The sequence below is a fragment of the Camelus dromedarius genome, chromosome 7 (assembly GCF_036321535.1).
Source record: "Camelus dromedarius isolate mCamDro1 chromosome 7, mCamDro1.pat, whole genome shotgun sequence".
NCBI classification, from domain to species: domain Eukaryota; kingdom Metazoa; phylum Chordata; class Mammalia; order Artiodactyla; family Camelidae; genus Camelus; species Camelus dromedarius.
The window spans coordinates 60,846,978-60,863,120 of record NC_087442.1 but is presented as its reverse complement, the minus strand read 5'-3'; the positions used below and the strand labels follow the sequence as shown (position 1 = coordinate 60,863,120).

General features: G+C 32.3%; 1 protein-coding gene across 1 annotated transcript in view; it reads left to right on the top strand.

Moving 5' to 3' along the window:
• The window catches only part of CASD1 (CAS1 domain containing 1), a 42,919-nt gene that overhangs the window by 9,479 nt on the left and 17,297 nt on the right, over window positions 1-16,143 (top strand). Inside the window, exons 4-10 of the mRNA XM_031454912.2 lie at window positions 6,112-6,156; window positions 7,177-7,239; window positions 10,937-10,981; window positions 11,418-11,541; window positions 12,756-12,970; window positions 14,553-14,975; window positions 16,018-16,107. Of these exons, the coding sequence (XP_031310772.2) occupies window positions 6,112-6,156; window positions 7,177-7,239; window positions 10,937-10,981; window positions 11,418-11,541; window positions 12,756-12,970; window positions 14,553-14,975; window positions 16,018-16,107 (1,005 nt within the window). The remainder of the gene's footprint in view (window positions 1-6,111; window positions 6,157-7,176; window positions 7,240-10,936; window positions 10,982-11,417; window positions 11,542-12,755; window positions 12,971-14,552; window positions 14,976-16,017; window positions 16,108-16,143) is intronic.

The following is a 16,143-nucleotide window of genomic DNA, read 5'->3' as shown; positions in this document are numbered from 1 at the left end:
TTTTAAAATGTTTTAGTATTTCTAGGTTTAGAATAGTGTGACTTGAAAACTGAAATGATGGATTTGGCAAGTTAGTTGAGAAAAGCTATAATGGTTTGGTCTACAGCCAAAAGTAGGCACAATATGGTGCAGTGCTTTTGAGTCCTAGTTATAAAACCTAGGTTTCCAGTTTTTATTTTCTAGAGGTGCCTAGTTATCCCACAATTACCAAACAAGATACGTTTTACTTTATATGCCTTTAAAAAAGAAACAGACACTTTGTCCCAGTCTTAAAGAGACAGTTATTGTGAAACTAGTTCAAACTTCTAGCAAAGCATTTGCCAAATAATATTTTACTTATTCTTTTGCTCCTAAACACATTGAGGACAGAGATTATGTATTATCATTATTATTTTTAAAATACATTTCTTATGCTTAGCACCGCCTGGCATATTGTAAAAGTTGATTAATTTTTTTCAGCCTTGGTGTTGGGATTGTCTAGGTGGAATAGGATATTGAAGATAATTCCTTGAATTTGTTCCTTTTCTGTATTGAGGCAAATTTTTAAAAAAGAAGCTTCAGTGCAGAATTTTCTTCATATTATATTTTGTGGAAGACTAGTTCTGTTTGAAGCTCTGGTCAAGTAAGTTTGGGCAGAGCCAGATCTCATATCCCCCTCTTAGACAGTTTTAATTTAGGCTTGGATATTAGAAACTTGAGAAGTCGCACAGTAAAGAAACCTATTTGTGTTACTTCCAGCCAGAGGGCAAGCTAGATACTCTGGGGGCCCCTTCCACCTCAAACCATGTAGATCCTAGATTAAAAAAATACTTGCTGATATATTCCTAGACTTTGAAGAAATGGGACACTCCCCTCAAAAAGAACAAACTATGAGGCAATACCAGAGATAGGAACAGGAACAGTAGGCATTCAGTAGAGATTCAGGTTGCCCTGAAGACAGTTGCCAGTAGCTACAGTGCCCTCTATGTAGAAAACTAAGCTTTGAGCCAGTATTTTTGCCAACAGTAATATTGGAAGCCAGAGGACAGTAGACTAATAGCTTTAAAGCTCTGATAGAAAGTAAATTTCAACCTAGAATTGTATCCATAGCTTACAAATTCTTGTATTCTTGAAATTTAGGATATTTTCAGATAAACAAAAGCTATGAGAGTTTACTGCCACATAGTCTTATACTAAAGGGTTTTCTAAAGAATAAACTTCAGGAAGCAGGGAAATAATTCAGAAGAGTGATCTGAAGCAATGGTTAAAGAATTAAGTAAACATGTATATAAATCTAAACAAACAGTGTCTGTATAAAATAATAATGTCTTTTTGTACTTTACAAAAAGAAAGTACTAAAGAACTGGCCAATAATAGCATCTCAATCAGAGAGAGATGATCACAATTAAAGCGCTCTAAGGTCCTCTTTACTATTTAAGGTATTATCTTACTTTAGAACTTAAGTTCAGTATGCATAGTAAAACCCTAAGGGCAAGGACCAAAAGGATAGAATAGGATGGGTAATTCCAAACCAGAAGAAGAAGAAAATTAAATAAAACCAAGCTCATCTAATACCAAATACATGTTTTATACACACATACATATATATATATATGCATATGCACACATACAAATTATACTCTGATACACACATACGGTATACACATCTATACATATATACAAAAACATATGTGCATGTAAAAATCAGTGTTTACATTTCATATATATATGAAAAATATATGTGAGAGGGAGCTAGAAATCAAAAAGGAAGATGATAGAAACATTTATAATCAAAATAAGTAAAAATATCAGCTAAACAACATTTTCAGACTGGTTTTAAAAAGAACTTACTGCTGCTTAAAAAGACATACCTAAAACAAAAGGATATGGGGACGATTTAATTAAAAATGAGAAAAAAATTTACCAGATGAATATTTATTAAGGCAGATAAGTCATATTAATGTAAGACAAAATAGATTATAAAGCAAAAAGCATTATACATGATACATGTATACATGATACAGATACTTTTAATGACAAAAGATTCAGATCACTAGGAAGATTTAAAATTTGTAGGCATTTAATAAATTAGCCTTAAAATGTATAAAGCAAAAGTTAATATGATTACAGTCAGAAATTGACAAATCCTCCACCGTAGTGGGAGAACTCCTCACTGCTCATGCAGTTAATGACAGTGCAAGCAAATAAGTAAGCATAGTGTAGACTATTAACATGCTGGTTTTATGAACTGAAAGCTCAGTGTTCAAGGAATACACTAAAAAAATCAAGAGAATACATTTTTTTCAAAGCATACATGGAACCCTTTTTTTTTTTTTTTTTTTTGACAATTTGGGCCATTAACCAAGTCCCAACAACATCAGAGGATTAGTATCATTTTTTCTCTATCAGGTAAGTTCCTTTATATTCTGACTTAACCTGAAAAAGATTCTAGAAACCTACAGTAAATATTCTTAATGGTAAAATATTTGATACATTTCCCCTAAACTCTGGAAGAAAACAAGAATGTCCATTATTGCTGCTTATATTCAACACTGTATTAGAGAGGTCTTTAACCAAAGAAAGATAATTTAAAGAGGTTAAGGATTGGAAAGATATAAACTTGGAATTTCATATAATATAGTAATCTACATAGAAAACTCCAAGGAAACTACAGAAAATTTACTAGATGTGATACAAATTTTAATAAGATAGTCAGTTATAAGATGAATATACAAAATTAATTGTAACTTAATAAAGCTGTTAAAAATTAATTGCATATCTATGTGTCAGGAATATAGAGTTCCAAAATGTTATTTAAGGTATACTATGTGCAGTAATAATAAACACCACATAGTACATAGGAATAAACTTAGTGAACGTGGAAGATCTGTGTGCAGAAAAATCGTAAAGTTTTATTTAAGGACAATTGAAAATGATATAATTAAATGGAAAGTATATACTGTATTCTGGAATGGGAAGACTCAATATTGTAAAGATGTCTGCTATTCTCAAATTGATCTATAGGTTCAAGGTAATTCAATTAAAACTCTAACAGGATTTGTTATAGAACTTTACCAGTTGATTCCAAATTTTATATGGAGGACAGTGGAGTAAGAATAACCACAAGAGATCTGAAGAACAAAGTGGAAAGGATTTATTCTCCAATATCAAGACCTTTTTTTAACTCAGTAATTAACAGTGTGGTATTGGTAGAGCTAAACAAAGAAACCAATGGAACAGAATATAGAGCTCTAAAATAGACACATGCATATATAGAGAGTTAATAAGTAACAGATATGCCATTGAAGGTCCTTTGGGATAGGAAGGTCTATTCAATTAATGATGCTGAGGCAATTGGTTAAATATATGGGAAAAAAATGAAATTGGACCCTTACCTCACACCATTAGGTATAATCATTTCTAGATAAATTTAGACTTATATGTGAAAGTCAAAACTTAAACCTTTAGAAAAAAAATAGAATACCTTGAATATTTCAAGTAGGGATACATTTCTTATAAGAAACAAATAGTGCTTACCATAAAATAAAAGATAATTTTAATCTTAGAGTATGTAAATTTATTTGTTTGTCAAAGGATACCTTAAAGAAAAAAGACAAGCTATAAACTGGGAGAAGGTATTTGTTACATATATCCAAGAGGTAAAAGGAACCAACTAATAAAAAAGACAACTTCGTAGGAAAAAAATGGGGAAAGGCATGATCAGGCATTTCACAGAAGAGTAAAATCTGAAAGATGTTTAACCTCATTAGTAATCAGAGAAATGCAAATTAAGGCCATAGTGAGACACCATTTTATACCTACTTTAGTGACAGAAATTAAATTTGACAATGGCAAAAAATATGAGGTCTGACGAGATGTATTGGAGAGACTATGTCTCATTAACCAGTGGTGAAAGAACATTGTTACAAACACTTCAAAAAATAATTTGCATTATCATGTGAGGGTGAACATATGCATAGCATATAAACCTTTAGAACTTAGGAAAACTTTTACTTATGTGTAAAAAGACACATACAAGAAGGTAACTAACGGTGCTGTTTGAAATCTAGATTTTGTGCATTGTATCAACTGACTTCGATCCTAAAAAAAAATAGTAAATATAGTATTTGATATATAGATGAAGTAAATTGATACATAAAAATTTTAAAAGGCCAGGGAATGTTCTAGATTAAATGAGACTAAAGAGACACGACAGTTAAATGCAATACCTGGTTTTAATTGAATTCTAGATTAAAATATAAGAAGTATAGAGAAAACATTATTGGGAAATTAGGAAAATTTGAACATGGTTTGTGTATTAGGTTAGATAATATTTTTTCCATGTCAAATTATTAGGTGGGACTATAGTATTGCAGTTATGTAAGGAAATTCCACATTCTTAGGAGATATGTACTTAAGTATTTAAGAGTGAAATGTTATTATGTCTGCAGTTTACTTTCATACAGTTTGGCAAAAGAAAAACTACATGTGGTATGGAGAGGCACATAAAGCTAGTGTAGAAAAAATTAATTGGTAAAGGGTGTTTGGGTGCTCATTACAATTTTGTCAACTTTGCTATACATCTGAAATTTTTCAAAATTAAAAGTTGGAGAGAAAGTCAACATTTTATCATTTAGGGATGCAGATATGTATGACAAAACTGTATAATAAAAAAGAAAGCAAAGTGTAAACAAAGTTCAAGATAGGTGTGAAACAAGGGATTTAGAAAAGGAGAGGTCCACACAGGTCACTCATGTGTTGGTAATGCTCTTGTTTGTGCCATGGATTCATGAGTGTTTGTTTTTACTCTGCTTTGTGACCTACATGTATGTGACATGTTCTCTTGTATATATCAAATATTAGATTAAAATAATAAAGGAAAAGAAGAAAGAGATTAATTGAATTAACTGAGCAATGCAAAAAGAGGGAAAAGAAAGCTCATGACACACTATTTTTCTGAGGAAGAAGTTTTCAAAGATTGGGAAAGGGTAGGAGGAGGAGAACACCTGTGTGACTTTCTCTGACCCAGTATTTCCCAGATTTATTTGGGCAGGGAAACTCTCTTCATATATACCTTAAAGTTTCATTGAATTAATGGTCCTAAGAGTCCTTTTGGGAAAAGTTGCTTGAGAAGAACTAAGAAGAATTTTAGTTAGCCTGTTGATGAAAGCAAACCTTATTTCATAAAGATAATAAGATAAATACTGTCTGTCTGGTTAAATTAATGAAAACATTTCAACCTTAGTTTTAGGAAGTGAATTAGGTTCTTATTAACCACCCCCATTCCACCCTGGATATTTAACTGTGAAAGGATTTCTATTCTTTATATGGAACAGTTACAAGAAGTTGTAGTTTCTGGATTTTAACTTCGTCTACAACTGGGCTATTTATCTGCTGTCTTCAAAGTGAAACCTGCAATAACCTAGAGTCGTGTATGTCTGTGCCTGTGCAGACAGGGCCTGTACTAGTATATTGGTGAGAATGGACTAGAGGTTGTTGCAGGAGCAAACCACTCTGCAAGCTTAGCACTGCATGTCCCAAGTGCGCTGGCAAGAGGCTTTGCTCCACGGATTCATTCAGAGATTTTTGCTGTCAGAATTTTTACTGTTTTCTAGTTGTACCAGTTGGGACATTTAGCCTCCTCAGTCTCTGTATTAGATTAAGCCAAGAGATTAGAATTGCCCTGGGAACTTCAGCCTGGAAGTGACCCACATTACATGTAGCCATATTACATTGTCTAGAACTAGCCACGTGGTCCCCTCTAACTGAAAAAGGGACTGAGGAAGTGTAGAGTAGCAGTCGGCGTCTGCCACAGATAACAATACTAGGACTCAGTTGGAATCATGGAAGGCTTGGCAAAAAGATAACTTGTATAGGCATGTTCACATATCTGCTTGTTTGTAGTTGGGGTTTCATCTTTAAACTGTAACTTAGATGTTGAAGATCACATACAAACAATTTAATATCATTTATATTTTGGTATTCTATACAAATCTTTCCTCTTTCAGGTTGAATATAGATAATTGGGATATGGTGCATAAATAACAAAAGCAGCTAAAGGGACAGTTATTTATATAAAATTAATCTATACATTAGTATTTCTCTGTTGTCTCTCCCCTTTTTTTATGGTAGCATGAAAATATTCCTTTTGAAGACAAGATTGCATCAGTTAAAGTGGTAAGTTCATGTAATAATAAGCTAAATGTTGTAATGTTAAAACTATTCATTAGTTAATTTATTTGTAGATCAGCTAATCTTTGTCCATACTAAATGTATTTCAGTGTATTGAAAGCAGATGAGTAGAGTAAAATAACTTAATAAATGTGTGCACTGTTTTGTGTAATAAAAGTAGAAAATTTGGTCTCTCAGATTTTTATCCAGGAGAAAATAATCTTATATGTTAATTTGAAATCAGTACATATTCAGGATTAATGTCCATAAAAGAATATATGTAGATTTTCTGAATTCCCGGTTGCAGTGACTTTTCCTAGATACTGAGAATACAGAGGAGGATTAAGACAACAATGTCCTAGACCTCATGGAGCTTGCAAGTCATTATAGTTCTCTACATGCAATTAAACATGGGATAAGGATGGCAAAAAAAGAAGAAGTGGGGCATGAGAAATGTATAGAAGAAGGAACTAAAAGTAGTTTTCCCCCTTAAAGAAGTGATGTTTTAACTGAGGCCTCAAGGATAATAAGGAGGAGTTAGGCTCAGGATAAGAATTTATGAGCATTATAGGCAGAAAGAACAGTATGTACAAATTCCTGGAGAAAAAGGAGCACATAGAGCGCTCCAGGAGCTGAATGAGAACCAAAAGGGTACTTAGAGACAGCAGGGTGGAAAGTGGCAGGAGAAAACGCAGAATGTCTAGTCAGAGGTCCTTAGTAATTTTAAGGACTTTGGAATTTACTATGAGAGCAATTGAAAGTCCTTGAATACTTAAGCAGGGATATGGCAAGATCAGATTTAAATTATTAAAAGATTGCTCCTGCTAAAATATAGAGAATAGTTTAGAGAAAGGAAAAGTGGATACAAGGAGAAGTATTGTGAGACTGGCCAAATTGAGATGAGAGACGGAGATATGTAGACAAGGTAGTGTTTCACTCATAAGTACTCTGTAAGACATATGTTAATGTTTATTTTGAATAGTGGATATTTCTTTGACTTTTTCTTTTCTTACATTTCTCTTTTAGGATTTTCTGTGGCATCCAGAGGTTAATGGTTCTATGAAACAGTGTATCAAAGTGTGGACTGAGGTCTGTATTTGAAAATATAGGCCTTCCTGGTTTTGAACAAATTTTGAAAGCTGTTCTCCCATACTCACCTATCCCACACTTCTGTACTTTATACCAACCTTCTTGATAGCAGCTGTGCTGGATTGATCATCACTCTATTGGCAAGACAAAGTTTGGATCCAGTATCTCTGCTGTCAGCATTTTAACCCTATAGTAATTTATACTTATACCACACTTTCCTCATTGAAAATATTCTGTTACTGTTTTATCTCAGTTAATTCAAATCCAGGTAATCTTTCTAGCACAGTACACATTCTCTTGGGCATTTTCTACTTTGTTCTTCAAACTCATGTCCCAATACTTTAGGACACTTTTTTTTTAATCCTATTTTCTTCCCTTTTTATCATTATATTTGTGACCTAAAAATCGAGCCTGATATGTTTTGGCTCATAATGTTTAGAGATAAATTAGATATAAGGCAAGCATGCTGTTAACCCCAGAAAACCCCTAAGTTCTCACAAGTCCACTTTAGAATTTCCACAGTATCTCCATCTAGCTCCTTATCAGGCCTTTAATTAAACCTGTATTCTTTCCCAGAGGTATTTGCATTTAGGATGGATAAAACAATATTCAATTTTGTTGCCCTTGCTTTGCTTAGTTATTTGTGCTGCAATGGTATTATTCTTTGCTTCTTTTCACAATAAGTGTTTAGTACTGCAACCATATCACACACCAAATAGGCTTTTGTAGGATCCTATGAGAACCTAGTCACCATTTCTAACTTTGTTTCTTTGAGAAAATGTGTTTAAGTTTTCAAAAAACAAACATACTGATAACTTCTAGGATTCAACTTTCTGGTAAATTGGGATTTCACATAGTTATGTTTTGTTTTTATTGATATGTCTTTAAGTGTCCAGAGGTATAAAATAATATGTGTATAGTTCAAGTGATTTAAACATGTGTTTCATATTTGTTCTAGACCTGAAAGTATATCCATTAAAGTAGTAGAAATTCAGTTTAACAGACATCAATGTAGTATAATTTATAAGTTAGACAAGATCACAAAAAGTCTGTTATTTACTAACCTGGAAATATATTGCATATCCAGATTTTCAGTTCTTATAATTTGCCAGAACTGGTTTTGGGGGCTTTAGATTCTGTTGTAAAACTCCTTATGATTATTGGGGGAGAGGAAAGATTCAACTTATTTAGGTAAACAGCCATGTAATTACCTAAGGCTGATTAATGGATGGTTTCATTCATTCAAAGAATATGTATGTATGCATGTATTTACATATTTATTTTTGACTATTTCATTTGTCAAAAATGCTAGATGCTGAGAGTACAAAGAGCCATATTTTTATTATTTATGTACTATTACTAGCTTTGTTCTAGATATTAGGAATGTGGCTGGGAATTAGCCCCAGTCTCAGCCCTTGAGAAATGTGCAATCTAGTAGATAGTAACTTTCTTATGAGTAATAATATGGTAGCATAAAGGGTAACAATGGAACTGAGTACAAAGGGCTTTGAAAACACCATGAATTGAGGCACTTGGGATGGTAGTTGTTTAGAGTATAGGTGACAATCTAAGAAAGCTTTACAGGCACCTATAGGCGTAAAAACAAAGTTGAATTTAGACAGCTGTACTGTTATCCTACAGATATTTATAAATCACCTGCCATATTCTAGGCACTAGGCTGAAAACTGTTGACACCCTGGTTAGTGTAACAGAGTTCCTCTCCTCAAAGAGCTCTAGATAAGTGGCAGATACAGGTAATTAAGGAACCAGCAATTTAGATTTAATTCTATAGGTGAATGGTAGTCATTCAGTCTGAGCTACTTAGATGGATTTGGGGAGTCTTGGTATGGAGTGAGGTGATATTTGAAGTGACTTGAATGAAGGAAATTGAATAGGCAGTATAGAGGTTAAGGAGTATAGCAATTAAGGAAGAGAGTTTAAGAATGGAATGATCAAAAAGATTCTGAGAAGAGACAGTAAAAGGGGTAAAAGGAAAAGCAATAGAAGAATAATATAACGCAGGGAGAAGAGTTTTAAAAAGTGGATAGTAGTGTCACTTTAGGAACTATGTAATATAGAATGAAACTACAGGACTTGGCAGTTCAGAGTTCATTAATGGGCTCTGGGCGTGGTTTTAATGGATGGTTAAGTCAAAATCAAAACTTGATAAATTGAAGTATAAATGAGAGATGAATAGTTAGCATAGTGAAGGCAGAATGCTCTTCCAAGTAGTCTGTTGATGATATGAACAGAAAGATTTGAGAGTGAGAGAGTTGAAGGGATAGTTTTTGAGGATAAAGATGATTTAACACTCGTAGATTGAGAGAAGGAAGAAGAGTAGAGAAGGATGAGATTGCTAATGCAGGAGTCTGACGAAGTAATTTATGGATATAGCTCCAGAACTAAAAAGGGAGGAGATACACAAAGAGTTAGCCATTAAGAGGAATAGGGACACATTTTCTTTACCCTCTTGTCAGAGGAAGATGGCTGAGTGAGTATATGGATGAAGTTGTAAGAATGGAGGAAGGAAGGCAAGAGCATACATGCCAGATGAATCCTTTCTCTGTCACATTTGAGAGTCAGACTTTATGCCAAAGTGAGGAGAAGGAGGGGGACAGGAAGGACCTGTGTAAGGAAAATAACAATTTGTGATAACCACTGAAGAATGAGAAAGGGAGCCACCTGGGGATGAGGGAAAAGTTTCACTAAGAGAGCAATGTCAAATGGAGCATGCTAGACTAGAAAATAGGTTAATTTTGCTGTTATTTTTTCTCTGCTTTCATACTTTTCTGCATTGAGCATGTTTTTTACCATCATAATGAAGACAGTAACCGTCATTTCTATTTTTATATCATCAGACTTTTCTGATTTCTTATTTTTAATTGTTTCTTGTGCACTTGGTTGTACTATCAGGTCTTCTATGTTGTGGAAAGTGCACTGAACTCAGTATGTCAGAAGGCTTAAGTTTTGGCTCTGTCCCTACCAGGCCTCAGCAATACCCTGTAAGCCTTTCTGAGTCGCTAGCGTTTTTTAAAAGATAGATATAATATCGTCCTAACTCACAGGTGGCAAGAATCTATACTAAAATGAGCTAACTTAAGAGAAATACTTAGTAAATTACTGAGTACTATGTAATTGGTAGTATTATTAATAGTACAGTTTGCATTAGGTGAGGATTTCTACCAAATTTCTCCTTGTTTTTTTCCTTGTTTTTTGTGATCTATAGTAATTATGTTTATTTTGTTAAATTCATATTAGTTTTGGCTTTCCCTAAAAGGTCATGTTTGTTTAGAGCACTGCATTTTATTTAACACTAAAATTGTGTGTCCTGTAGGCTTCCAAGAGTACTTTTTACTTGACTGATATAATATACACGAGTTTTGTGCAGTTTACTTAGAATTCAGAATAATAGGACATATTAGATTTCAGTAGTGGTTTTTTTGTTTTTCTTTCAAAAATAACACCAAGGAATTAGCCATTCAAGCCTCGTGCCATTCTGTATGAGCATATGACCATGTCAGGTTTTAGGCATAGGACGTTCATCTTGTTATAACAAGAATCTGATAAGGAACTCTAGAAAATTAAAACACACTTAAATAGAAGAAGAACCTAAATTTAAGGGGAAAAAAATCAAGTGATATTACTTGAATTAATTCCCTAAACTGAATATAACACTATTACACTTTCCTTTCTCCAGGATTCTGTTGCAAAGCCCCATGTGATTGTAGCAGGAGCTGCCACAGTAAGTTATTCTCTGTATTCTTACATAATGATGTTTGTTTCATACTTAAGAACATGTTAAGAAAAAGTTAACTTATGTTAAATGGAATTCTTGATTATACTTATATTTAATTCTTATTTCTATTATAATTAATTAGACTGATAATTTTAATTAAAAGATCAGAATGAACTTAGGAAATTTGGTGGTAAATGTCAATATTACTTTATATCTAAAATTACATTCCTCTTAGATGTTGTACATTGAAAGTCTAATTTTATATCCGCTTTGTCTGCCTTCATATACTTCATGAAATAATTTGACCACATTTTATTCTAATGTTGAATAGAAATGAGAATTATCTTAAAATAATAATCTTTGTTACAGTAAGAGGAAATTATATACTTTAATTTTTTTGTGATAAATACTGTATTAATGCTTAATTTTTACTTCTTCTTAGTGGTCTATCAAGATTCACAATGGCAGCAACGAAGCACTTTCTCAATATAAAATGAACATTACCTCCATAGCACCACTTTTAGAAAAATTGGCAAAGACTAGTGATGTTTATTGGGTCTTACAAGGTAAGGAATGAGTAATGAAAAAATGTCATTTTGTATATATGTTGAGGTGTGGGTTTTATTATCGCCTATTTCAAGAAGCAAAGTCACTACTTTATGAGAATAAATTTTGAAATAAGGTTTATAAAATTAGAATAAATTTGAGTTGTTTATTCTCCTTTTTTGGACTTAAGGAACAGACAAGACTAATAAACAGACTGAGTAAAACATAAATATTAAATAAATAAAGATACCCTCCAGGGAACTTCAGCAGGCAGAATGGCTGCAGAATATAACAAAGGGAATAAGTTCTATAGGCAAGTAAGATGTTTGCCTCTCACTTTTTCTTTCTTACAAAGTGTATTTATTGTGATTGGGAAATACAGAAAAAAAATTGTCTGTTTCATAATATTAGACTCATTGGAAGTAAATATTCTTTGGAATTCACAGAGTGTATTTAAATTCATACCATCTAGTTTATACCTGGTATTGAAATTCTTTAAGAGAAAGTTGACATTAGATCAACTCATTTCAGGAGTTTATTGAATGTCTATTATTTAATACCTAGCACAATATGAAATGCCTTGGGTATTTTAGCAATTCAAGGTGTTTGTCAGAAACTCTGATGATTATTTCCAAGTTTAATGTCAAGCTGAGAGGAATACCAAGGGTGGTAATAATCTCTTCCAAAATCCCTATTTCATTTACATACTCATTAATAACCTTTCTCTTACTAAAATGAGAAAAAGTTAAATTAAATGATTTTGGTAAGTGATAAGAGACTTCGATCCTTAATAATATTACCTCCTGATTGTGTGAACAAAGTTTGCAAAATTAAGCAGTGACAGGAGGACAAAAAAGACTGGCTGCTATTTTAATTAGGCCATCTTCCATAATCTTGTTTTAAATTCCCATAACCTGATATAACCCAGCATCCAAAATTTTTAAACTCTTAAGACATGCTAGAACATAAAAACATTTCCTGAAAGCTGTGTGCCTAAGAGATAAGAGATATAAAGTTCCTTTAAGAGAGATTTTGATCAATTCAAAAATTGAATACAAGATAGAAAATCTATTGCAAACCCTGGCCAACATTATTTTAAAATGAATTATTAGGTGCCTAGAATCCTCTGAACTTTAACAATAAAATATGAAATGCAGTTAAGTAACTTGCATGACTGTAATTTCTACCAACAGGGGTTTCTAAGTGTGTTTCTAAAAATGTGTTTCATGTACAGATCCTGTTTATGAAGATCTATTAAGTGAAAATAGGAAAATGATCACTAATGAGAAGATAGATGCCTACAATGAAGCTGCAGTCAGTATTTTGAATAGTAGCACCAGAAATTCTAAATCAAATGTTAAGATGTTCAGTGTTTCCAAATTAATTGCTCAAGAAACTATCATGGAATCTTTGGATGGCTTACATCTTCCTGAATCAAGCAGAGAAACTGTAAGAATTCTTGTATCTGTCAGTAGAGACTATAAATACTTAATTGGTTATAACTATATGTCACTATAACATGGCATTAAGTAATATTTTATTGCAGTCTTAGTTACTTGTAATTATGCTATCTAAACGTAGATCTCGAAATAATTTTGCTTTCCATTACCTAGCGAATATGTAAGTGAGAGTTCTAGTATATTCGAAGAGAGAAAGTTATGGAATTGAGGAGGTGAGAGTTCATTTAGTGAATGCCAGCACTCTTAATATACCTTTTTTCATAAAAACCACACTCATGTTTGAAAACTACTGCTTTATGTTCTTTGCCTTAAACCCTAAATTTACAATATTAAGCTTCTGTGAAGAGCACATTTGAAAATATGTAGAGCAATTTTTATTATTTCCTTATAGTTCTGTTACCCTAAGCATTATTCAAAATACAAAAAGATAACTGAACAAATCCAGACTGACAAATGGAAAGGGATTTTAGGTTAAGTATGAAAGAGAACTGCATGATTGTAAATTTTCACCCATAGTACAATAGATATTATTTATTGTTCTCTTATAAAAGTGATTCTTAACCTCTTTGAGGATCACATAACTTCTGTATCTGATAAAAAGCAGTGGTTCTATTCCTCTCCTGCAGAAAAATGCACATTTGTATATACAAACACAGCTCTACATATATTTTCAGGGGCCCTGTGGATTTCATAGAACTGGTTGAGAGCCTTGGAATGGAGTTGGTAGGCTAGTACCTGCAAGAGTTCCAGGCACAGAACCTCCCGAAGTCTCAGAGCTAAAACAGTGAGATTTTCTAAATAGTTGAGTACTTTGAATGCTTTAGTTTTAAGTAACATAATCGTCTTAGAGTTCTAAAGATGCCTAAATGATAAGTTGTTATAAAACTAGATTCAGTCAAATCTTCAACTAGAGAAAACCTTCACAGCTTGCCTAGAATATTTTTATTGTAATGAAACTATGTTGAAGATTCCACATTTTATTTAAAATTACAAATCTTAAAACTATTGAATCTTGTGGTCCATAAGCTGTAAATCAAATATAATTAGCTAAGAATTAATTGTTTTTTGGTGGCAGTTATTTTACATTCCTTTTTCACATCTGCAGACTAAGACTCTGTCTTAGGTATCATGGTATCTTCAGTGTTGAAAATCTGCTAATTAAAATTCTTTGGTCTTTAACATCTGTCAGTATTTTTGTAACCAAAGGTCACAGCCCATTAGCAGCCATGAAATCAGTGTTTCTTTCTTTTTTTAAAGAATAGAATAGAAAAAAGTCAGATGCATTACAAGTAGTAAGCACAGGTATCGTTTCCCATTTATGTGTTCTGGGTCACATTATAAAATGAATTTTTCATTATGGATTATAGCGCAAGAAGTTTGAAAAACCCTGAACTAGTTATTTACAAATTGAAGGAATACCATTATTTACATGAGTGTTTTGGAAATGGTGGCAAAAAGGACAAAAGCATTTTGGTTTCAGTGCTGAAAAGTCAGTAGTATTCACAGGAGAAAATCTAATCCGAAATACATTACTGACAAGATAATAACCAAATAACTTGATTTGTTCACAGAGTGCAATGATTCTTATGAACGTGTATTGCAATAAGATTTTGAAGCCTGTAGATGGTTCCTGTTGTCAGCCTCGGCCTCCTCTTACTCTCATACAGAAGCTGGCTGCTTGTTTTTTCACTTTATCTATTATTGGATATTTAATTTTTTATATAATTCATCGTAATGCTCATCGGAAGAATAAGCCATGTACTGATTTGGAAAGTGGAGAGGAAAAGAAAAATATCATCAATCCCCCCGTATCTCCATTAGAAATACTTTTACAGTCTTTCTGCAAACTTGGCCTGATTATGGCTTATTTCTATATGTGTGACCGTGCAAATCTTTTTATGAAGGAAAACAAATTTTATACACATTCAACTTTCTTTATTCCAATTATCTACATCTTGGTTTTGGGAGTATTTTACAATGAAAATACTAAAGAGGTAAGAGTCATTTTCTTTCTGTGTTAACCTCATCTCATTACAAAGTCTTAGTTTAAAGAATTAATACCATTCATCATGTCACAATGTACAAACATTTACATATATAGAAGAAGATGATGGAGTACTGAAGTTGTACTTCACTTAGTGGATTCTTAAGTGTTTCTTTTTTGAAAGAGTTTGTAGAAAGTTCAGAGTTTCATAAAGATTGTTAAAAAGTTAGAAAATAATGGCCTGTGAAAAAGAGATCATGACTTTAGTGTGATTTTGCCTGTATGGGGATGGAGAAAGTCAAAGTGCTCCCAATTTTATAATAGTGTTCAAATGTGAGATTATTATCTTTTATAAATTAAAAATATGATTATATTAATAAATACCTGTATGCATATACACATTTTGTATTTATACAGTCAGACGTATGTACACACAAATTAGAACTTACATAATAATCTGGGCACTGTTAACAATATTCTGAATTTCCTATTTTAGCATTGCTGTAATTGTTCAGAATATCAGTGTGACTCCTTTGTAAGTCATGATTTATTTGAATTAATAAATTCTGTTGTAAGAAATAACTCTCATATGAGGATGATTAATCAGTTCATCTCCAGTGAGAATATTCTAGGGAAAATAAAGTATAGAAATGGAGATTTTTCACAATAAAGTATAAGAGAACCATAAGATCTCTTCTAACTGAAATTCCAACATTTTCTTAAAGAAAATTATAAAATGCCATTTTTTTAGATTTACAAATACGTCTATTATAGTTTAAAAGGAAACTTAATGTAAAACCATAAGTATCAACTTAAATATTTACAATCTTTTGTTTATATTAGTTTTAAAATTCATATTATACTTTAAGTAGTTTTATTACATCTTTTATCAAGAAATAATATGACAGTCTTTAACTGTTTTTGCCCCAGGGTTCTTTTGAAAGAAGTATTAGCTTTATATCCTATAAAAAAAAAACTTTAACATACTTCATATATACGGTCCAAATAATAGCTTCATGATGAATTTTAAAACATTTTGGTTCTTTACACAGACTAAAGTATTAAATAGAGAACAAACAGATGAATGGAAAGGCTGGATGCAACTTGTGATTTTGATTTATCATATCTCTGGAGCAAGTACAGTGAGTATTTGAATTTAAGTTCAGAAAATACAGGAA